Consider the following 23975-nt stretch of genomic DNA (forward strand, 5'->3'; position numbering starts at 1 on the left):
TTTGCCATGTGATGTATTTGTGATAGACGCTGTAGGAGAAAAGAATAACGTCGAGGGAGAGACAAAAAGTGAGTAGAAAACACACTAAATATGTTTAGAACTACAAATGAACTTTATTCTGTCATTCTTGTTTTATTTAATGTCACAATTTCAACTCTCCTCCTTTATCCGGGCTTGGGACCGGCAAAAGTGACCCAAAGACACTCTTGCGGAGTTACTTAGTTTTTTAATTTTATTATATTTACATCACGCCCTGAATGTAAGCCAGCGCGGAATCAGCCAGCGGTGGCTTCCCGCATGCACGATTCATTTGCAGTCTGGACGAGGAGGGGTGAACATCTCCCGCTCTGACTGCAGAGCTAGGACTGGGCAGCCTGCGAGTGCTTTGGGACGGGGGTGGGGCCCACGGCAGCACTTGCTGCTCGTAGAGAAGAGTAAGAACGATACGTGCTTTCAGGTCATTGTCTCCAAAAGTCGCTAGATTTGTCGCTAGTCGCTTTTTTGAAAATGTGTCGCTAGAGGGGTCTGAATATTCGCGAAATATAACTACAAAGTCGCTAAGTTCGCAACACTGGCCCGTCATAGGAAGCAAGCTCTGACAGCTCGTGGCCCAGCTGGCTAGCTTGACTAACATTGCTAGCTTGTGGTCCCGTTGCAGGTTGAGACGGGAGCGTTCCAGGTGGACTTCATTGCTTCTTAATTTATGGGTGTATTACAACGCTCGTATAGTTAACATAACAGATTAGCATAAATGGTTCTGATTATTTTATGATTTATTGGCCTCTACTTTTATTTTTTATTTTTTTTTACAAATCCCAGATCACTATTGCAGGGCTGACCAACTCTGTTCCTGGAGCGCTAACACCCTGTAGGTTCTTGCTCCAAACCCAGTAGTTACTAACGGGGTCGGTAAAATTTGTGGAACGTTCCAACAGGAACTGTTCCAATAACTTTGCCAACAAACAACACATAAGTAGCATGATCAATTCACCTAACTAACTAGCTGCCGAAAGGCATCAACTCACCACGTAGCTTATTCTTAATGTTTGTCCATAGGCTACCAGAGTGAGGACAGACGTTTTTCGGGAATAAACTGGTGAGTGAAAAACTTTATGAAATAGCCCACTCCCTGCCCGGTATCTTATTCTGCCGCTATACAACTTTGGATGCGTTTGTTGACAACCTTGTTATTTACAAAGTTTTTGTAATGTTTTACAAATTATACCCACCCTAACTAATGTGATTCAGCTCATCAACCAGTTAGTTAGTTAGGTGTGCTTGATAAAGGTTTGAACAAAAACCTACACTCCCATTCAAACCCAGAATCCTATTCTGGATTTCTCCAACACGATAAAATTTGGAAGGATGGCCATGCAAGGCTAGTGTTGAACATATATCAGCTAACCGAGGGCGAGGTCACTGCAGGTGAATCAATACTGGGACAGAGACTGAAAAACAGCTTCTATCGCAAGGCCATCAGACTGTTAAAGAGCCATCACTAGCCGGCCTCCCCCCAGTACCCTGCCATGAATTTAGTCACTGTTACAAGCTGGCTACCTCCCGGTTACTCAAACCTACACTTTAGAGGCTGCTGCCCTATGTACATAGACATGGAATTACTGTTCACTCTAACCTCTATGGGATCGGTGTCCCTCCACCAGGACAGTTGAGCTAACATGTGCTAATTAATCAAAAAATACAATAAAATAACAAATTAAAACTATATATATATATAAAAACGTGCGCTAATGTGATTAGCATGACATTGTAATGAACAAGAACATTTTTCAGGACATAGACATGTCTGATATGAGCAGAAAGATTAACAGGAATGTAAGCTAACTGCACTGTCCAATTTACAGTAGCTATTACAGTGAAAAAATACTATGCTATTGTTTGAGAGTGCACAGCAACAACTTTTATCACAGCAACTGGTTTGATAGTCACCTCTACTTACATCCAGTAATCTTGCTCTGATTTGTCATCCTGAGGATCCCAGAGATAAAATGTAGCATAGTTTTGTTTGATAAAATCAATTTTTAAATTCAAATGTAGAAACTGGGTTCTACAATTTGAACCCCTGCTGTCTCTGGCTCCACACCCACCACGCCCAGCCATCTAGATGTGTGAAAGTTTGTGTATAAGCTAATGATCCATCATGTATGACATTCCTCGGCGTGTGTAAACTTACAAAAATTCTATGGTAATACAAAATGTATGTACCCTATAGTTATGGGACGGCAGGTCGAGCGGCAGGTAGGGGCGGCAGGTAGCCCAGTGGTTAGAGTGTTGGACTAGTAACCGAAAGGTTGCTAGATCGAATCCCTGAGCTGACAAGGTAAAAATCTGTTGATCTGCCCCTGAACAAGGCAGTTAACTCACTGTTCCTAGGCCGTCATTGTAAATAAGAATTTGTTCTGAACTGACTTGCCTGGTTAAATAAAAAATGTACTTGAAAATGTATCAATTGACCAATTCGGCACATTTGGGCAGACGTGATACAAAATACTGTCCAGTATTGCAATGCTTAACTTGATCAATCTGCAACTTTGCACACACACTGCTGCCATTTAGTTGCCAAAATCTAAATTGCGCCTAAACTGCAATAATACATTATGGCCTTTCTCTTGCATTTCAAAGCTGATGGGGGGGAAAAAAGCGTTTTATATCATCTTTTACCAGATCTAATGTGTTATTCTCCTACATTAATTTCACATTTCCACAAACTTCAAAGTGTTTCCTTTCAAATGGTATCAAGAATATGCATATCCTTGCTTCAGGTCCCGAGCTACAGGCAGTTAGATTTGGGTAAGTCATTTTAGGCGAAAATTGAAGAAAAAAAAGTCAGATCCTTATTAATAATGGAACACTGGTCGCTTTAATAATGTTTACATACTGTTTTACTAATTTCATATGTATATACTGTATTCTAGTTAATGCCACTCCGACATTGCTTGTCCTAATATTTATATATTTCTTTATTCAATTTTTTTTACTTTTAGATTTGTTGTGAATTGTTAGATACTACTTCACTGTTGGAGCTAGGAACACAAGTATTTTGCTACACCCGCAATAACATCGGCTAAATACGTGTATGTGACCAATACAATGCGCTTTGAATATATCCTAGAATCATGTAGACATTTCTCTACCAATATAGAGTCTGATAGCAGAGGGTAGGAAATCGTTGGAATGACTTTGTCCTAGCAGGTGGAACTGAGAAGCTGTGAACTCTCAACGCTCTCTGAGTAGAGGGAGGTCGTGAAGGGGGTGTGATGGATCTCTCATGTCTTTGAGGAGTAAAATGATGGCTTCCTATCTAATTTCCGTTAAAGTCACCATCCATGGCCAAAAACGTGGGAAGCAGGGTTGCAAAATATAGCCACATGAATACATGAGCCCTTGTAATATTCTTATAATCCATATACTGTATATCAGCACAAGGTCAAATTCCTGGTACATTTAAATGTTCTTGGTGAAGTTAGTCCTGAATTTACAGGCCATTGTTAAAGTTATTTACAAACAGAAGCAAAATCCCCATGTCAATAACAAGACAATGCAGTAACATAACAATAGTGTACTGCATCAGCCAACATTTCATGGAAACAACCTCACTAGCAATATTCAGTGGAGTATGTTTTTAGTCTGTTACTGGCTAAGGGAACAAAGCTTATACACCAAACATGCTTTATTGCATCATACGGTACCTATGGCTGGACATGAATAATGTGAATGTCACACCCTGATCAGTTTCACCTGTTCTCGTTATTGTCTCCACCCCCTCCAGGTGTCGCTTGTTTTCCCCAGTGTATTTATCCCTGTATTTCCTGGCTCTCTGTGCCAGTTCGTCTTGTACAGTTGAAGTCGGAGGTTTACATACACCTTAGCCAAATACATTTAAACTCAGTTTTTCACAATTCCTGACATTTAACCCTAGTAAAAATTCCCTGTCTTAGGTCAGTTAGGATCACCACTTTATTTTAAGAATGTGAAATTTCAGAATAATAGTAGGGAATGATTTATTTCAGCTTTTTATTTCTTTCATCACATTCCCACATTCCCAGAAGTTTACATACACTCAATTAGTATTTGGTAGCATTTCCTTTAAATTGTTCAACTTGGGTCTAATGTTTTGGGTAGCCTTCCACAAGCTTCCCACAATAAGTTGGGTGAATTTTGGCCCATTCCTTCTGACAGAGCTGGTGTAACTGAATACGGTTTGTAGGCCTCCTTGCTCGCACCTGCTTTTTCAGTTCTGCCCACAAATTTTCGAGAGGATTGAGGTCAGGGCCTTGTGATGGCCACTCCAATACCTTGACTTTGTTGTCCTTAAGCCATTTTGCCACAACTTTGGAAGTATGCTTGGGGTCATTGTCCATTTGGAAGACCCATTTGCGAACAAGCTTTAGCTTCCTGACTAATGTCTTGAGATGTTTCTTCAATATATCCACATAATTTCCCCCTCATGATGCCATCTATTTTGCGAAGTGCACCAGTCCCTCCTGTAGCAAAGCACCCCTACAACATGATGCTGCCACCCCTGTGCTTTAGGGTTGGGATGGTGTTCTTCGGCTTGCAAGCCTCCCCCTTTTTCCTCCAAACATAACAATGGTCATTATGGCCAAACAGTTCTATTTTTGTTTCATCAGACCAGAGGACATTTCTCCAAAAAGTACAATCTTTGTCCCCATGTGCAGTTGCAAACCGTAGTAAGGTTTTTTTTATGGCGGTTTTGGAGCAGTGGCTTCTTCCATAGCTTTTCAGGTTATGTCAATATAGTACTCATTTACTGTGGATATAGATATTTTTCTGCCTGTTTCCTCCATCTTCACAAGGTCCTTTGCTGTTGTTCTGGGATTGATTTGCACTTTTCACACAAGTATGTTCATCTCTAGGAGACAGAACACGTCTCCTTCCTGAGCGGTATGACGGCTGCGTGGTCCCATGGTGTTTATATTTGCGTACTATTGTTTGTACAGATGAACGTGGTACTGTCAGGTGTTTGGAAATTGCTCCCAAGGATGAACCAGACTTGTCGGAGGTCTCCAATTTCTTTTCTGAGGTTTTGGCTGATTTTCTTTTGATTTTCCCATGATGTCAAGCAAAGAGGCACTGAGTTTGAGGGTAGGCCTTGAAATACATCCAGTTTGAGGGTAGGCCTTGAAATACATCAAGGCAGGCGCCGGAAAGAGATGGCTGCCTCGCTTCGCGTTCCTTGGAAAATATGCAGTATTTTGTTTTTTTACGTGTTATTTCTTACATCGGTACCCCGGGTAATCTTAGGTTTCATTACATACAGTCGGGAGGAACTACTGAATATACGATTAACGTCAACTCATCATCGTTCCTACCAGGAATATGACTTTCCCGAAACGGATCCAGTGTCTTGCCTTCCACACAATACAATGGATCTGATCCCAGCCGGCGACCCTGTGCGTCGCCGAAAAAGGGGAAAACGTGGCGGTCTCGTGGTCAGGCTTCGGAGACGGGCACATCGCGCTCCACTCCCTAGCATACTACTCGCCAATGTCCAGTCTCTTGACAATAAGGTTGATGAAATCCGAGCACGGGTAGCATTCCAGAGAGACATCAGGGATTGCAACGTGCTCTGCTTCACGGAAACATGGCTAACTCAAGGGACGCTAACGGAGTCGGTGCAGCCAGCTGGTTTCTCCATGCATCGCGCCGACAGAAACAAACATCTTTCCGGTAAGAAGAGGGGCGGGGGGGTATGCCTTATGATTAACGAGAAGTGGTGTGATCATCATAACAACACACAAGAACTCAAGTCGTTCTGTTCACCTGATCTAGAACTCCTCACAATCAAATGTCGACCGCATTATCTACCAAGGGAATTCTCGTCAATCATAATCACAGCCGTATACATTCCCCCCCAAGCAGACACATCGATGGCCCTGAACGAACTTTATCTGACTCTTTGTAAACTGGAAACCACACACCCTGAGGCTGCATTCATCGTAGCTGGGGATTTTAACAAGGCTAATCTAAAAACAAAACTCCCTAAATTCTATCAGCATATCGATTGTGCTACCAGGGCTGGAAAAACACTAGACCATTGTTACACTAATTTCCGCGACGCTTATAAGGCCCTCCCCCGCCCCCCTTTCGGAAAAGCTGACCACGACTCCATTTTGTTGATTCCAGCCTACAAACAAAAACTCAAACAACAAGCTCCCGCGCTCAGGTCTGTTCAACGCTGGTCCGACCAATCTGAATCCACGCTTCAAGACTGCTTCGATCACGCAGATTGGAATATGTTCCGCATCGCGTCCAACAACAATATTGACGAATATGCTGATTCGGTGAGCGAGTTCATTAGGAAGTGCATTGACGATGTCGTACCCACAGCAACGATAAAAACATTCCCAAACCAGAAACCGTGGATTGACGGCAGCATTCGCGTGAAACTGAAAGCGCGAACCACTGCTTTTAACCAGGGCAAGGTGACCGGAAGCATGACCGAATACAAACAGTGTAGCTATTCTCTCCGCAAGGCAATCAAACAGGCCAAGTCTCAGTACAGAGACAAAATCGAGTCGAAATTCAACAGCTCAGACACAAGAGGTATGTGGCAGGGTCTACAGTCAATCACGGATTACAAAAAGAAAACCAGCCCCGTCGAGGACCAGGATGTCTTGCTCCCAGACAGGCTAAACAACTTTTTTGCCCGCTTTGAGGACAATACAGTGCCACTGACACGGCCCCCTACCAAAACCTGCGGGCTCTCCTTCACTGCAGCCGAGGTGAGTAAAACATTTAAACGTGTTAACCCTCGCAAGGCTGCAGGCCCAGACGGCATTCCCAGCCGCGTCCTCAGAGCATGCGCAGACCAGCTGGCTGGTGTGTTTACGGACATATTCAATCAATCCTTATCCCAGTCTGCTGTTCCCACATGCTTCAAGAGGGCCACCATTGTTCCTGTTCCCAAGAAAGCTAAGGTAACTGAGCTAAACGACTACCGCCCCGTAGCACTCACTTCCGTCATCATGAAGTGCTTTGAGAGACTAGTCAAGGACCATATCACCTCCACCCTACCGGACACCCTAGACCCACTCCAATTTGCTTACCGACCCAATAGGTCCACAGACGACGCAATCGCAACCACACTGCACACTGCCCTAACCCATCTGGACAAGAGGAATACCCATGTGAGAATGCTGTTCATCGATTACAGCTCAGCATTTAACACCATAGTACCCTCCAAACTCGTCATCAAGCTCGAGACCCTGGGTCTCGACCCCGCCCTGTGCAACTGGGTCCTGGACTTCCTGACGGGCCGCCCCCAGGTGGTGAGGGTAGGTAACAACATCTCCACCCCGCTGATCCTCAACACTGGGGCCCCACAAGGGTGCGTTCTGAGCCCTCTCCTGTACTCCCTGTTCACCCACGACTGCGTGGCCATGCACGCCTCCAACTCAATCATCAAGTTTGCGGATGACACTACAGTGGTAGGCTTGATCACCAACAACGACGAGACGGCCTACAGGGAGGAGGTGAGGGCCCTCGGAGTGTGGTGTCAGGAAAATAACCTCATACTCAACGTCAACAAAACAAAGGAGATGATTGTGGACTTCAGGAAACAGCAGAGGGAGCACCCCCCTATCCACATCGACGGGTCAGTAGTGGAGAAGGTGGAAAGTTTTAAGTTCCTCGGTGTACACATCACGGACAAACTGAACTGGTCCACCCACACAGACAGCGTTGTGAAGAAGGCGCAGCAGCGCCTCTTCAACCTCAGGAGGCTGAAGAAATTCGGCTTGTCACCAAAAGCACTCACAAACTTCTACAGATGCACAATCGAGAGCATCCTGTCGGGCTGTATCACCGCCTGGTACGGCAACTGCTCCGCCCACAACCGTAAGGCTCTCCAGAGGGTAGTGAGGTCTGCAGAACGCATCACCAGGGGCAAACTACCTGCCCTCCAGGACACCTACACCACCCGATGTCACAGGAAGGCCATAAAGATCATCAAGGACAACAACCACCCAAGCCACTGCCTGTTCACCCCGCTATCATCCAGAAGGCGAGGTCAGTACAGGTGCATCAAAGCAGGGACCGAGAGACTGAAAAACAGCTTCTATCTCAAGGCCATCAGACTGTTAAACAGCCACCACTAACATTTAGCGGCCGCTGCCAACATACTGACTCAACTCCAGCCACTTTAAAAATGGGAATTGATGGAAATTATGTAAAAATGTACCACTAGCCACTTTAAGCAATGCCACTTAATACAATGTTTACATACCCTACATTACCCATCTCATATGTATATATACTGTACTCTATATCATCTACTGCATCTTGCCATCTTTATGCAATACATGTACCACTAGCCACTTTAAACTATGCCACTTTATGTTTACATACCCTACAGTACTCATCTCATATGTATATACCGTACTCTATACCATCTACTGCATCTGCCATGCCGTTCTGTACCACCACTCATCCATATATCTTTATGTACATATTCTTTATCCCTTACACTTGTGTGTGTGTGTAAGGTAGTAGTGTGGAATTGTTAGGTTAGATTACTGTTGGTTATTACTGCATTGTCGGAACTAGAAGCACAAGCATTTCGCTACACTCGCATTAACATCTGCTATCCATGTGTATGTGACTAATAAAATTTGATTTGATTTGATTGATTTGATTTGAGGTACACCTACAATTTACTCAAATGATGTCAATGAGCCTATCAGAAGCTTCTAAAGCCATGACATCATGTTCTGGAATTTTCCACGCTGTTTAAATGCACTGTCAACTTAGTGTATGTAAACTTCTGACCCACTGGAATTGTGATACAGTGAATTAATCTGTCTTGGAAAAATGACTTGTGTCATGCACAAAGTAGATGTCCTAAGCGACTTGCCAAAACTATAGTTTGTTAACAAGAAATTTGTGGAGTTGTTGAAAAACATTTTTATGACTCCAACCTAAGTGTATGTAAACTTCCGACTTCAACTGTATACTGTAGCTAAGAAAGTAATACTAAGTGTATGTTAGTAGGCCATGTGCCTCACCTTTTTTACCCCTCTTAATTTTGCCTACTGTTCTAACTTGGTGGTGCACATGTAGCCTATAACCTGTTTTAGAGAAATGTAATCATCGAATATTGTAAGAGCTTTCATTGTCTGCTTACATGCCCCCTTTATTTATCCTATGGTTCTGACTTGGTGTACAGGGAGAACACTGTTAGAACGGCCCATGTTCTGAACTCTGTCACTGTACATTTCAAAAGTGCTAAACTAATAGTCATACTGACTACGTCCGTCCTAGCTCGCTCATTAATGTCTTAATCGAAATTATGGATTGCCTCATCCGCTTGTCTTCCCCTTATGCCATAGTTTGTACATCTCAATTGTCATTAGAAACCACATTTGTTTAAGCAAGTCAGCCATATCAGCTTATGTTTTTTTTAAGGCAGTAAATGAGGATGATTGAACTGTTTCGCTGCCAGACAAAGCTCCGCTGATAGCCAGGTGTAGCAGTGGTAAGATGTTGGGACTGCTGTTGGGACAGCTTTATGTAGGCACTAACAGTTTGTGGGTACTATCTGTCACCGTTATAGTGCAATTCATGTGTTATGTAGTGTTGTGGCTTTACTGGCATGCATCCCCACTTTTTTGTTTTGTTTGCCCCTCCAAGATTTACACCTATGCCACTGGCAAGGTGTCAGGGTGGGATGTCCTTCAACTTGGAACAGGCAGAGAAATAAACCTCAGTGCTCAAATTCCATTGCTGGTTCAAGTTGTTGAAGCCACAACTACCTTTTATTAATGTGCAATTATTTGGTTTCACATTTTTAAGCTTGGTCAAGTTTACAGTAAGAGTAGAATTACAGCCTCTAATTTTATCTAGTAACACCAACCCCAATGTTGGTGCAACACAAAAGAGGAAGGGAAAGTGGCAAGATAAAGTTAGCTAACATTAGCAAGGTAAACAGACTCAACAGAATGCACAAATAACTTTGCTGGCTAGCAAGCCTAGATTGAACAGAACAGAGCTGGCTGCATTTCCTGTTTTTCAGATGTTGTTAAAATGTCTTGCTTCCAAATGAGTCGGGCAGAACTGTTTTCTCCTGCCAAGCCAATGCAATGAAGTTAAATGCAATCGGGTGCCCACTTTAGTCTCGGAGAACAAACAGGGAAAAATATATTTGCTACATCTCTTTAGCTGGCTAGCAAGTTCACTAATTATTGATTTTTTTAAAAACTGTCCTGGTCTTCACAATTGACACATTGCTGAAACTTCAATTAGTTTGTTTAGTTGTTCATCTAAACAGCCGATAAGCAGGATGAGATTGCCTGATACCTAGCTATCGCCTCCGAAGTGTTAGCTAGCTAGCTTGGCAATGGGCTGATAAACAGCAGTTACTCAATGAAAGTCATTTGAGGAATAAATAAACTTTACATTTCGCAAAGTTATTCCTTATACTTCTGGATTTAAAAAAAATCCCCAGTGGGGACTTCGGTCTGCCATTAATACAGATAATTTTTCAATTTCCGTTGAGCTGCAAGGTGTTAATGGAAAATGAAACATGGGTTGGCTCACAGCCTAAACCTAGCCTTAACCATATACCTTACATTAACCCTAACCATTTTAAAGTTCAACTTCAATGGGGTAGGGATGCCCAAGGTTCCCGGATAGCATGTATCTAAATGGGATTGAGGTGAGACAATTTTGACATCCTGCCTAAAAGGCTGCATCCTTATTGTCGCCAGCTGATGTCGCGTTAAACCATCAATACATACTAATTCACCCGCACAGCTGATCTCAATTGCAACCATTATTGGTCACATTATTGCCACTCACTAAAAGATGATGCCGGAGTCCTGCTTGCAACCAGTCTTACAAGATATGTTCACCCTCTGGTTGGTATTGTCTACTTAGTCCGTTCAGAGTCACGAGCACGATTTATCTATGTGACAAGCATTCCATACAATATAAATAAAAACATCTCGTTAAAAATGGCAAATCTACTGTGGCAATTTACCCAACATTTTGTATGAATGGAATAATGTTGGTGTAGCCTACTAACTGTCATTATTTTATTTGTTTCCTATTTATGTTATCCTACAGTGGTATGCCAATTTCTTATCAAGATCAGAGTTAAAACAACCCTGGACTGTCTACATTTGAAATGTGTAAACTACATAAAGTCAAATCGGGAACTAAGTTATTTGTGTGAGAATGTCGAGGGCCGGAATCAAACTATAGGCAGGGGTGTAACTTTCCCTGGGGAGGGGGGGACGGGACATATCCCCCCCTACATTCTGAAATTGCATTTTTGTCCCCCAGTTTTATCATTGAATGGTGGTACAAGTCGGTTGTTCCGACCAAGATCAAACTCTGTTGAGGGTGCAGGATAGCCTGACAGAGTGCTTTCTGATCTATCTCCCTTTGTCGCGCTTCCAGCGCCATCTCTTTTAATCAAATGTCATGCGCACGGTCTTCTAGTTCTTGTCTGGCTACACATTGTTGTTTGACTGTATGCTCATCTTGTCTTTCCCTGTGCTCTAACTAATGTCTGTTGCTCCAACCTCTCCTCACGTTCTCTTTCCCTTTCCTTGTGCTTGATTTTCTGTTGTTCCTATTTTGCCTTTAGTTCTACCTCTCTCAGTTGCATGTCTCTGGGGTGTAGTCTACCATCTGTAGGACCCTTTTCATCATCCTCCCTCTCTGGGGTGTAGTCTACCATCTGTAGGACCCTTTTCATCATCCTCCCTCTCTGGGGTGTAGTCTACCATCTGTAGGACCCTTTTCATCATCCTCCATCTCTGGGGTGTAGTCTACCATCTGTAGGACCCTTTTCATCATCCTCCATCTCTGGGGTGTAGTCTACCATCTGTAGGACCCTTTTCATCATCCTCTCTCTCTGGGTGTAGTCTACCATCTGTAGGTCCCTTTTCATCATCCTCCCTCTCTGGGGTGTAGTCTACCATCTGTAGGACCCTTTTCATCATCCTCCCTCTCTGGGGTGTAGTCTACCATCTGTAGGACCCTTTTCATCATCCTCCCTCTCTGGGTGTAGTCTACCATCTGTAGGACCCTTTTCATCATCCTCCATCTCTGGGGTGTAGTCTACCATCTGTAGGACCCTTTTCATCATTCTCCATCTCTGGGGTGTAGTCTACCATCTGTAGGACCCTTTTCATCATCCTCTCTCTCTGGGTGTAGTCTACCATCTGTAGGTCCCTTTTCATCATCCTCCCTCTCTGGGGTGTAGTCTACCATCTGTAGGACCCTTTTCATCATCCTCCCTCTCTGGGGTGTAGTCTACCATCTGTAGGACCCTTTTCATCATCCTCCCTCTCTGGGTGTAGTCTACCATCTGTAGGACCCTTTTCATCATCCTCCATCTCTGGGGTGTACTCTACCATCTGTAGGACCCTTTTCATCATCCTCCCTCTCTGGGGTGTAGTCTACCATCTGTAGGACCCTTTTCATCATCCTCCTTCTCTGGGGTGTAGTCTACCATCTGTAGGACCCTTTTCATCATCCTCCCTCTCTGGGGTGTAGTCTACCATCTGTAGGACCCTTTTCATCATCCTCCCTCTCTGGGGTGTAGTCTACCATCTGTAGGACCCTTTTCATCATCCTCCCTCTGGGGTGTAGTCGACCATCTGTAGGACCCTTTTCATCATCCTCCCTCTGGGGTGTAGTCTACCATCTGTAGGACCCTTTTCATCATCCTCCATCTCTGGGGTGTAGTCTACCATCTGTAGGACCCTTTTCATCATCCTCCCTCTCTGGGGTGTAGTCTACCATCTGTAGGACCCTTTTCATCATCCTCCATCTCTGGGGTGTAGTCTACCATCTGTAGGACCCTTTTCATCATCCTCCATCTCTGGGGTGTAGTCTACCATCTGTAGGACCCTTTTCATCATCCTCCATCTCTGGGGTGTAGTCTACCATCTGTAGGACCCTTTTCATCATCCTCCATCTCTGGGGTGTAGTCTACCATCTGTAGGACCCTTTTCATCATCCTCCATCTCTGGGGTGTAGTCTACCATCTGTAGAACCCTTTTCATCATCCTCCCTCTCTGGGGTGTAGTCTACCATCTGTAGGACCCTTTTCATCATCCTCCCTCTCTGGGGTGTAGTCTACCATCTGTAGGACCCTTTTCATCATCCTCCATCTCTGGGGTGTAGTCTACCATCTGTAGGACCCTTTTCATCATCCTCCCTCTCTGGGGTGTAGTCTACCATCTGTAGGACCCTTTTCATCATCCTCCATCTCTGGGGTGTAGTCTACCATCTGTAGGACCCTTTTCATCATCCTCCCTCTCTGGGTGTAGTCTACCATCTGTAGGACCCTTTTCATCATCCTCCCTCTCTGGGGTGTACTCTACCATCTGTAGGACCCTTTTCATCATCCTCCATCTCTGGGGTGTAGTCTACCATCTGTAGGACCCTTTTCATCATCCTCCCTCTCTGGGTGTAGTCTACCATCTGTAGGACCCTTTTCATCATCCTCCCTCTCTGGGGTGTACTCTACCATCTGTAGGACCCTTTTCATCATCCTCCATCTCTGGGGTGTAGTCTACCATCTGTAGGACCCTTTTCATCATCCTCCATCTCCAGAAGGATTTCCTCCTCTACCAAAGCAGTAATGATCAACTCTTTAACTACTGCTTTTGGATCACCAGATGCCACCTTGATGTCATAATGCTTTGAGATGATGAGCAGATTGACCTCTGTACATTTATCTAGTATCTAGTATTTGCACAAATGCTTCCAACTTAAAGTCCATGGCTTTATTTTAATTTTATTAGCCTGTGTTTTTATGCAACTTTCTAAATGTTTACACCAATCTTATAAACCCTCAGGGTGAATGTCAGTGACAGACACCCTACCACAAAAGTGTATTTTGAACATTCAATTATCTGGGCACAGCAGAGCTTCAGAGTAGGTGACTAGAGCGACTACCATACTCAGGGGAAAGAAAATCCCAGACAAGCCCCCATTTTGTTACATTTTCCAGTAAGAAAACCAAAAATGTCACTCAAACAGAAGGGGGAACAAACAAAGTCACTGACCAACAACCAAGGAGGGATTTTAAAAGACACTCATGGGGGTGTCCACTGAAAGTTGCATAGCAACAACAACTGGGACCTAAAATGCACCCACCATGAGCGCCCACTAAATTCACCCACTAAGAGGCTAACAAAAGAAAAACCCACACCAAACTTAAAGCCGGGAAGCAAAACAAAATCAGGTAAAATATCAAAATATCAAAACAGGGCTCGTCAACTGAAGGTGTTAACCCTCCACATCTATCAAGACAAATGGAGCACTGGGCCAGCCACTCTTAAATAGTAGGTGGGCCAGCATAGGTGAAACACCTTCCCACTAACGAGACGGCAACCAGCACAGGTGTTACACAGAATTACTAACGAGGTGGCACCAATCGGTGCGTCCTATGTGCTAAACTCCAACCTCAGTGTATTCTTCCATTCATTTTTTTTAAATGGTACCGTGCTACCTTCAGATGAGGCTTCTGGGCATCCTAGAGCAACACAACTGACATTTAATGTTTGTAAGAAACTTGCCTTAGAGGGGTCATATTATAGTAGTATTTAGCCCAAACTGATTGGACGCTACAGATAGAAGTTGGCAGATCAACAGTACCACTTCAGACGAGTCCCGTGATGCTTGTGGGTTCGGACACTACAGACGTTTTCGTGAGAAGACCGATTTTCGGGATGTCTCGTGGTCTGACAAACACTGCTGTTTCTCTGCCACCTTTCACCCCAGATGTGGTAGGACAATAATCGACGGTGGATTGAGACAAAGCCCAAAAAAGTTTTGGTATTATGTTAATTCCATTTCTGCGGGGAGCGGACATCGACTCTAAAAGTTGCATAGCCAACAAAGTGTGATTGAATAGAATCCCGGGCATAAAATTCCTGATTATTGTTTGCTAGTCTTTTTCCCCACCATAGCATATAAACTCTCCGGCGTGGAGGTCATGGTAGTCATGGGGAGGTCCACAGGCAAAGGCTGGTTGTTCACAGGCTGGGGTTGGGGTAGTCCCACCATACTGTAGATGGTGGGTGTTGTTGGACCTGGAGACACCTGCTCTTCACCACCTGCTTGAATCTGGAGAATAAAAATGAATTAACAACTCCAGGATGAATTTATGACCCAGGTATAATAGAAGGGATCAGATCAGTCGATGTGGCTGGTCAATGCTCTACAATAGAAGCATGAAATTAATATTATTTAACCTAAATTCCAAATGAATGATCTTCCACTAACAACATTGGTACATGTTTTTATCAACAGTGACACAGTATCAGTGATGTTAAATATCTTACCCCAACTGTAGCATAATCTGTGTTTATAATATCCTCTTTTCCCCCTATAAATCAACCACATAAACATTTAAAAGTTAGATCTTCAGAGTTGCTATGAGTATATATAAATAATGTGAAATCATTACAGCCTACAGTATTCACAATAGTTTTCTTACAATAATGAAGTGAGTGTACTAAGAGTGATCCTGCAGCAGAAACAGTGAGCTTACTTTTACTTTGCTTTAGCCAACAAATCACGGCAGCGGCCCCTAATCCAACTAAAATGATGATGATGATGACAAGTATCATGACAGTGTAGTGGTCCTCCCACTCTGGTCCTGGTAATACAGCAAAATCAAAATAGAAGTCAACATAGCATATAACACCTAATCTAGTCTAGTGTGTGTGTGTATGTGTGCATGCATGCACGGGTTCATGTCTTACCAGATTTAGATACACAAATAGTTTCGATCTCCTTGGTGTCACTGGCCCAGCTGACCTGGTTGCTGTGGTTACAGATGATGGAACCCCCTGCCACATAGACAGAGAGCAGGGGGACAGTGGAGGTCTCAGCCCCTCTACTCTCTCCTCCCACCTGAGAGCAGGTGCTGCTGTTACAGCTGGAGGTGACAGAGGTGCTCTGAACTCTGCAGGTCACAGTCATGTTACAGGTGGCATTGATGGTGGAGTTAGAGTCCACTGTCAGGACTGGAGGCTCAACTCTCTCTAAAAACAAGTAGACCAACATGGTTAACTTCACAGACTGAATTAAACGGATTATCCTAATAGCTGTCACTGTACAGAAAAACAGAGAGAAGAAGAAACCTACCTTGAACTGATATCTGGTACTTTGCAACATCTTTGTTTCTGTCCGCACTCACTGCTGCAGTATAACATCCACTGTCTCCTTCAGTTAGTTTCTTCAGCAGAAGAGAGAAGTTTCCCTCAATAAACTCAGCCCTGCCTTGGTATTTAATGGTGACTTCTGTCTCGAATTCATGGACGTATGTTACTACATTGTCTGATGTGTTAAACGTCCACTTAAAACTATTCAACCTTTTCAGGTTCTCTTTAACTGTCATATATTCCTGGACATCCAGACGAACATCCTGTCCCTTCTCCACAAACACATGGTTCTTAGAGCTGGACACTGAAATAAACAGACAGAAGACTTCATGTACTGGTAAATAAAAGATGAAGAATAACTCTACCAAGCAATTGAACAAATAGATTTCATATGATATGAAATAAGCAAAGTAACCTACAAAAGAAATACGTGCAAAATGATATTTTTTGCAAATAGCAACACACATCGTAATGTCCAGATATAATAAATTCTGACAGATAATTTGTTCCATTTTGTGTCTGTAAAATTAATTATTCTGGGAATGGTGGTGGAAGCACCAAATATTGATACAGTATAAAAAGCATTATATCAAATAAAATTGTATTTGTCACATGCGCCGAATACAACAGGTATAGACCTTACAGAAATATGCGTACTTACAAGCCCTTAACCAACAATGCAGTTAAGAAAAAAATAAGTGTCACCTAAGAAAACAAGTAAAAAAATAAATTATAATATATAAATAAAAGTAACAGATAATTAAAGCGCAGCTGTAAAATACAAATAGCGAGGCTACCGGTACAGAGTCAACGTGCGGGGGCACCGGTTAGTCAAGGTAATTTATGTAATATATACATGTAGGTAGAGTTAAAGTGACTATGCATAGATAATAAACAGAGGGGCAATGCAAATAGTCTGGGTAGCCATTTGATTAGCTGTTCAGGAGTCTTATGGCTTGGGGGTAGAAGCTGTTAAAAAGTATTTTGGACCTAGACTTGGCGCTCCGGTACCACTTGCCGTGCGGTAGCAGAGATAACAGTCTATGACTGGGGTGACTGGAGTCTTAAATAGGCAAAATAACCCAATCGAAACGGAAAGCTCCTTGAACGTGGGAATATTCAAGGCCTAAAATCAATTATGGTATATTGTATAGACAATAGAACAAAAATGAACAAACCGTTTAAGAGACCTGATTTTTAGTTTATAAATACTTTGCTACAATGACACACTTATCCACCTCGTTCCTCTCTTTAGGACGTGCCTTGTTGATAGTGTTGTTATTAAGAAGGCAGAGCAGTGCTTTATTATGGACATACTTCTCCCCATCCTACCTACTGTTGTATCAATATGTTTTGACCATGACAGTTTACAATCCAGGGTTACTCCAAGCAGTATAGTCAACTCAACTTGCTCAATTTCCACATTATTTATTGCGAGATTTAGTTGAGGTTTAGGGTTTAGTGAATGATTTGTCCAAAATACAATGCTTTTAGTTTTAGAAATATTTAGAACTAACTTTTTCCTTGCCACCCACTCTGAAACTAACTGCAGCTCTTTGTTAAGTGTTGCAGTCATTTCAGTCTCTGTAGTAGCTGACATGTAAAGTGTTGAGTCATCCGCATACATAGACACTCTGGCTTTACTCAAAGCCAGTGGCAATTCATTAGTAAAGATTGAAAAAATTAGAGAGCTGCCCTGGAGAATTCCTGATTCTACCTGGATTATGTTTGAGAGGCTTCCATTAAAGAACACCCTCTGTGTTCTGGTAGACAGGTAACTCTTTATCAACATTACAGCAGGGGGTGTAAAGCCATAACACATAAGTTTTGCCAGCAGAAGACTATGATCGATAATGTCAAAAGCTGCACTGAAGTCTAACAAGACAGCACCCATGATATTTTTATCACCAATTTCTCTCAGCCAATCATCAGTCATTTGTGTAAGTGCTGTGCTTGTTGAGTGTTCTTCTCTATAAGCATGCTGAAATTCTGTTGTGCATTAGTGTACTATAAAATAGTATTGTATCTGGTCAAACACAATTTTTTTCCAGAAGTTTACTAAGGGTTGGTAATAGGCTGATTGGTCGGCTATTTGAGCCGACCTATTTGGGCTTTAGCATTCTTAGGTAGCGGAATGACTTTTGCTTCCCTCCAAGCCTGGGCGCACATGCTTTCTAGTAGGCTTAAATTTAACATTTGGCAAATAGGAGTGGCAATATCGTCCGCTATTATCCTCAGTAATTTTCCATCCAAGTTGTCAGACCCCGGTGGCTTTTAAATGTTGATAGACAACAATCATTTTTTCTGAACTCTAACTTTACGGAATTCTAAATTACAATGCTTGTCTTTTATAATTTGGTCAAATATACTTCGATGTGTAGTGTCAGCATTTGTTGCTGGCATGTCATCCCTAAGTTTGCTAATGTTGCCAATGAAAAAATCATTAAAGTAGTTGGCAATATCAGTTGGTTTTGTGATGAATGAGCCATCTGATCCAATGAATGATGGAGCTGAGTTTGCCTTTTTTCCCAAAATGTCATTTAAGGTGCTCCAAAGCATATTTACCATCATTATTTACTTCATTTATCTTTGTTTCATAGTGTAGTTTCTTCTTCTTTTTATTAAGTTTAGTCACATGATTTCTCAAATTGCCAATTGGTTGTGCAGCCAGACTTATTTGCCATTCCTTTTGCCTCATCCCTCTCAAACATACAGTTTTTCAATTCCTCATCAATCCAAGGGGATTTAACAGTTTTTACAGTCATTTTCTTAATGGGTGCATGATTATTAGTAACTGGAATAAGCAATTTCATGAATGTGTCAAGTGCAACGTGTTTGCTCCTCATTACACACCACGGACCAACAGATATTCTTTACATCAATAACATAGGATTCACTACAAAACTTATTGTATGACCTCTTATACACTATATTAGGTCCAGCCTTAGGAACTTTGGTTTCCCTAGATATGGCTACTGTATTGTGATCACTACATCCTATGGATTTGGACACTGCTTTCAAGCAAATTTCTGCAGCATTAGTAAAGATGTGATCAATACATGTTGATGATTTCATTCATCTAGACCACTTGATTACCCCCACATTTTGTTCAGTTACAGCCTTATTCTAAAAGGAATTAAATAGTTCCCCCCCCCCCCCCCCCTCATCAATCTAAACAAAATACCCCGTAAAGAAAAAGCAATGTTCGCTAGAAATGTTAGAAATGTTCGCTGACAGACTTGTCTATACATTTTTTGAGCATATTGGCTTGTGGTGTGTCTTTATGGTAATGAGAAGGTTCCAATATTCAAATTACATTGTGCACTCTAAAAATTAGGGGTTCAACAAGGGTTCTTCTAAGATTCTTAAAGTTCTTTTAAGAACCGTAGGGTTCTTGGCACTGAAAATGGCCCCCAAAAGGTTCCAAGAACCCCATAGGAGGTGGGGTTCACAGAGGAACATCCTTAGTTGGTGGGGGTTCTTGCTGGAACCTAACTGCCCAACTGAAACATTTGGATTTGAAAGGACAGCTGGTTCAGGCACTTAACTGAAAAATGTAAAGTTGTCCTCAATTTAAGGTAAGGTTTGTCCCTTGTATGATCTAAATGTAAAATTGTTTTATGATGATAACACCTTTTCATATTTGTGCAAATCTTTCTGAAACAGAAAATGGGCACAATTCAATGGATATCAATCAACAAAGAGGTAAGAATATGTAGGCTATAAGAATATGTTGAAGGCTAGCTGTACTGGGTGCAGATGACCGAACTGATCACTTTTGTGTCTGTGTCTGCAGGTATACAAAAGGTATGTTATGCAGATCATATTTACCATCGTCCTCCCTTACCTCTTCAATGAATATCCCATAGGCCTCTACATTATGGACAAGGTATGTAAACCATTATCAAAAGTTTTTTTCATTCACATTCAGCACAAAAACCAAGGTATGAATACTGTCGTGTGCATGTTTTGTTAATCATCTGTATAATTACTATTTTTTGGGGATTCACAGACTTTACCCTCCCTACATCTCTGATGAATATAACAGGAAACCTGTTTGTTCACCATGCACTGCAAAATCATTCTGGCTATGGATACGGAGAACAACACATTAACATCAACATGACAGAGGATATATCCATTGGACTTGGGGTTCTGCTGGGATTTTACCTCATATTTAGATTGTTTTATTCTCCTTTCCCACTGAAATCATACACTGCTGAATCACGGGTGCGGCCTTAATGTGTAGATTTTCCTTTTGTATTTCATGATTTTCTTCATTCCTTGGTCGAGTTTGTTTGTTTGTATTTATTGTTTGTCCTTGTCGATTATAGGCCTAAGTAAGTCCTTTGATGTATGCCTCTTATTTCAATGCATGTGTAGGATTTATCTGGCATAGTTTACATTCCCATTCAGCTGTTTTATGCTCTGGTTACTTTCACATTGATGTCGGTATTTGAAGTGGGCCTTGATAGTGTTCATTATCCATCTATTTCATGTTGCACTGTATGTCCCGTTCCACAAGTAGGCCAAATTAGTCAATGTAGCCAATGTATGAGGTTGATTAGTATATTGTGTACTCCATTCCACAGACCTTTAAACCCAATATAAACCTAATATTGCAGTGATAATTCATGTCTGGGGGCATTTATGTTTGTTTTTGCTGTTCTCCAAATAGTATTTTAGAGTTTTTAAATTGTGTAGAAGAACAGTAAATGAGCTTCAACTTGTGGATGTATTTCTACACACCCCACTTTGCCATACCCTATGTTTAGCTGAACTGACGCCCCCCCACTCACACCACTTCCTGCAGCTATGGGCTACGATATTCTACACGCAACAGACCAAAGACTGAACACAACCTTGCATTATTACATTAGCAGAGAGAAAGAGCAGGCAGGCCAGCGCCAGGGTGAAAGAGAAGGGGCAGAAGCTATGTTTTGGTCATCTTCTTCCCCCTCCACCACATTGCAAACCTTGAAGAGTTTTAAAGTTAATCTCCTGCAATTCTTCACATTTTGACGTGAGGCGCAGAGAAAATGTTGCTAATACCTGGGCTATTAATTTAAGTTTTACAGTAATATGTTTTGTGAGAACTGTACTGTTACTTTGATTAACGTTAAGGATCCCAAGTGGAAAACACACCACTCAGAGGAAGGCCCAAATAATTGTCAAAGACTCCAGTCACCCAAGTCATAGTCTAGGACCAAAAGGCTCCTTAACAGCTTATACCCCAAGCCATAAAACTACTTAATCAAATGGCCACCCAGACTATTTACATCGACACCCCCTCCCCTTTACAAATTACTTTGACTAATCTGTACCCCTGCACATTTACCCGGTACCGGTACCCCCTGTATTTAGCCTCGCTATTGTTATATACATTTCTTGTGTTACATTTTGATTGATTCGATTTTTAAAATGTTCGTTTATTTAGTAACTGCATTGTTGATCAAGGGCTTGTAAGTAAGCATTTCACTGTAAGGTGAAATACCTGTTGTATTCGGTGCATGTGACAAATACAATTTGAGTTGATTTGAAGATGCACATATTTTCTTTATGCAGATTTTAGAATATTCTAATTTAACTCTGTATTGGATGGAAACCTAGTTTGTGTGGCCCTTTTTTCAGCACACTTATGTCTATAAATTATTTGAGCATATTGGCTTGTGGTGTGACTTTCTGGTAGTGAGAAGTTTCCATCATTCAAATGACATTGTGGTGCAGTTTTCTGCCACTGACTTTCCTGTAGCCTAACTAACACTTGGAGAACTTTTTGTCACAGTAGTGTACAGTACAATATCACAATGCAAAATTGTTGCATTACTTAATTCTTTATATTATCATTTGAGTCTTTGTGAACAAACACGTATAGCTTCAAAATATGTTTACAATTACAGTATCATCAAAAACGGTTGCCCTAAAGTTAATTAAAGGCTTTCAATTATAATGAAAGTCTTTATAAATGACTTGAATGGTTTAAAATTCAATACATCACAACAGTGACATAAACCTCCAGTACTTCATCATATGACTTCTTCACATTGTCTAATCAGTATAATCAAAATCACAATAAAGATGTCTTGAATAAGGCTTTTACCTGCTTGATGGAGAAGAGTTAGTTGAATAGCGATGGTGAAAGGCAAAAAGGTCTCCATTTTCAGACAGATTACTAAAACTAAGAGAGGAAGTTTTGTGAGGAAATTCCGCAGAAGTTCCGCAACAAAGTTCCGCTAAATTACCCACCATACTAGTCAGCGTCAGCGACACTGTGATAGGCTACAGCTGCCCACTGCACCTTAGGTCCGCAGGCCACCCCATACAATTGCGATCAGTAGATATAATCGATAACTATCATCAGAAATCCTGCGATATGAATCAGACAGTGGGGCGGCGCCTGACCCACTGGTTGGTCAGAAGGTTCAAAATCAACGTTTCATATCATGGTGTAGATTATTGTATTGTACAGTATAGATTATAGTACAGTATTGACAATCACATAATAACGCGAGATCACATTTCCTGCATGGCCGACAACCAGAACGTCCTTGCCTGTCATAGGAAGCAAGCTCCGACAACTCGTGGCCCACCTGGCTAGCTTGACTAACATTGCAGGGTCGTGGTCGCGTTGCTAACCCGCGGGCGCGTTGCAGGTTGAGACGGGAGCGTTCCAGGTGGACTTCATTGCTTCTTAATTGGATGGATGTATAGTTGGATGGATGTATAGTTAACATAACAGATTAGCATAAATGTTTCAGAGTATTTTATGATTTATTTGCCTCTACTTTTATTTATTTTTTACAAATCCCAAATCACTATTGCAGGGCTGACCAACTCTGTTCCTGGAGAGCAACCATCCTGTAGGTTTTTGCTCCAAACCCAGTAGTTACTAACGGGGTGGGTATAATTTGTGCAACGTTCCAACAGGAATCTGTTCCAATAACTTTGCCAACAAACAACACATAAGTAGCATGATCAATTCACCCAGCTAATTAGCTGCCGATAGGCATCAATTCACCACGTAGTTTATTCTTAATGTTTGTCCATAGGCTACCAGAGTGAGGACATATATTTTTCGGAATAAATGTGGTGAGTGAAAAACGTAATGAAATAGCCCACTCCCTCCCCGGTATCTTATTCTGCCGCTATACAACTTTGCGTTGTTTGTTGGCAACCTTGTTATTTACAACGTTTTTGAAACAGGTTCCTGTTGGAACGTTCCACAAATTATACCCACCCTAACTAACGTGATTCAGCTCATCAACCAGTTAGTTAGGTGCGCTTGATAAAGGTTTGAACAAAAACCTACACTCCCATTCAAACCCAGAATCCTATACTGGATTTCTCCAGACTTCCAACACGATAAAATTTGGAAGGATGGCCATGCAAGGCTAGTGTTGAACTTATCAGCTAACCACATACTGTTGGTGTTCCTGCCTGATTTACGTTGAAGATGATGTTGCATTGCATCAACCAATGGTTGTGCGGCACGTCATCGATTGTCGGGCATTACATTGCTATATCATATGATGTGGTTAGCCGATATCTTAAACACCTATCCAAACTTTGCAAGATCTGGCAGGCGTCTGCAATGTAGTCAGGCAGGAATGCAACCCATATCATATAGCTTACTGCGCAGTCTGACGTGGCATGCAAATGACGTGCTATGCAACTATTGGTTGATACAATGCATTATCTGCAATTTGGTCAGGGCCTGGAACATGACCCTCGACTAGCTGAATCAGGTATGTTAGGTTAGGGTTGGACTGAATACCCAGAAGGATGGTAGATCTCTAGGAAGAGGGT

The 23975-nt window shown here is 42.1% G+C and overlaps 1 protein-coding gene and 1 long non-coding RNA gene across 2 annotated transcripts; one reads left to right on the forward strand and one right to left on the reverse strand.

Annotated features, from left to right (window-relative positions):
• The first annotated feature begins 17 nt into the window (after positions 1-17).
• On the forward strand, positions 18-21831 carry LOC139550230 (uncharacterized). The gene is made up of 5 exons (XR_011669992.1): positions 18-68; positions 1057-1096; positions 19836-19874; positions 19966-20058; positions 20182-21831. It is a non-coding gene; the product is annotated as an uncharacterized lncRNA (long non-coding RNA).
• On the reverse strand, positions 13193-22763 carry LOC139550228 (SLAM family member 5-like). Its single transcript, XM_071360961.1, has 6 exons — positions 22270-22763; positions 16153-16473; positions 15768-16049; positions 15554-15661; positions 15345-15388; positions 13193-15126 (listed from the first exon to the last, which is right to left on the reverse strand). The coding sequence occupies exons 1-6, from the start codon at positions 22325-22327 to the stop codon at positions 14938-14940; spliced, it is 1002 nt and encodes a 333-aa protein (XP_071217062.1). The 5' UTR covers positions 22328-22763; the 3' UTR covers positions 13193-14937.
• Positions 22764-23975: the final 1212 nt, after the last annotated feature.

This window comes from Salvelinus alpinus, chromosome 23 (genome assembly GCF_045679555.1).
Source record: "Salvelinus alpinus chromosome 23, SLU_Salpinus.1, whole genome shotgun sequence".
In the NCBI taxonomy this organism is placed as follows: domain Eukaryota; kingdom Metazoa; phylum Chordata; class Actinopteri; order Salmoniformes; family Salmonidae; genus Salvelinus; species Salvelinus alpinus.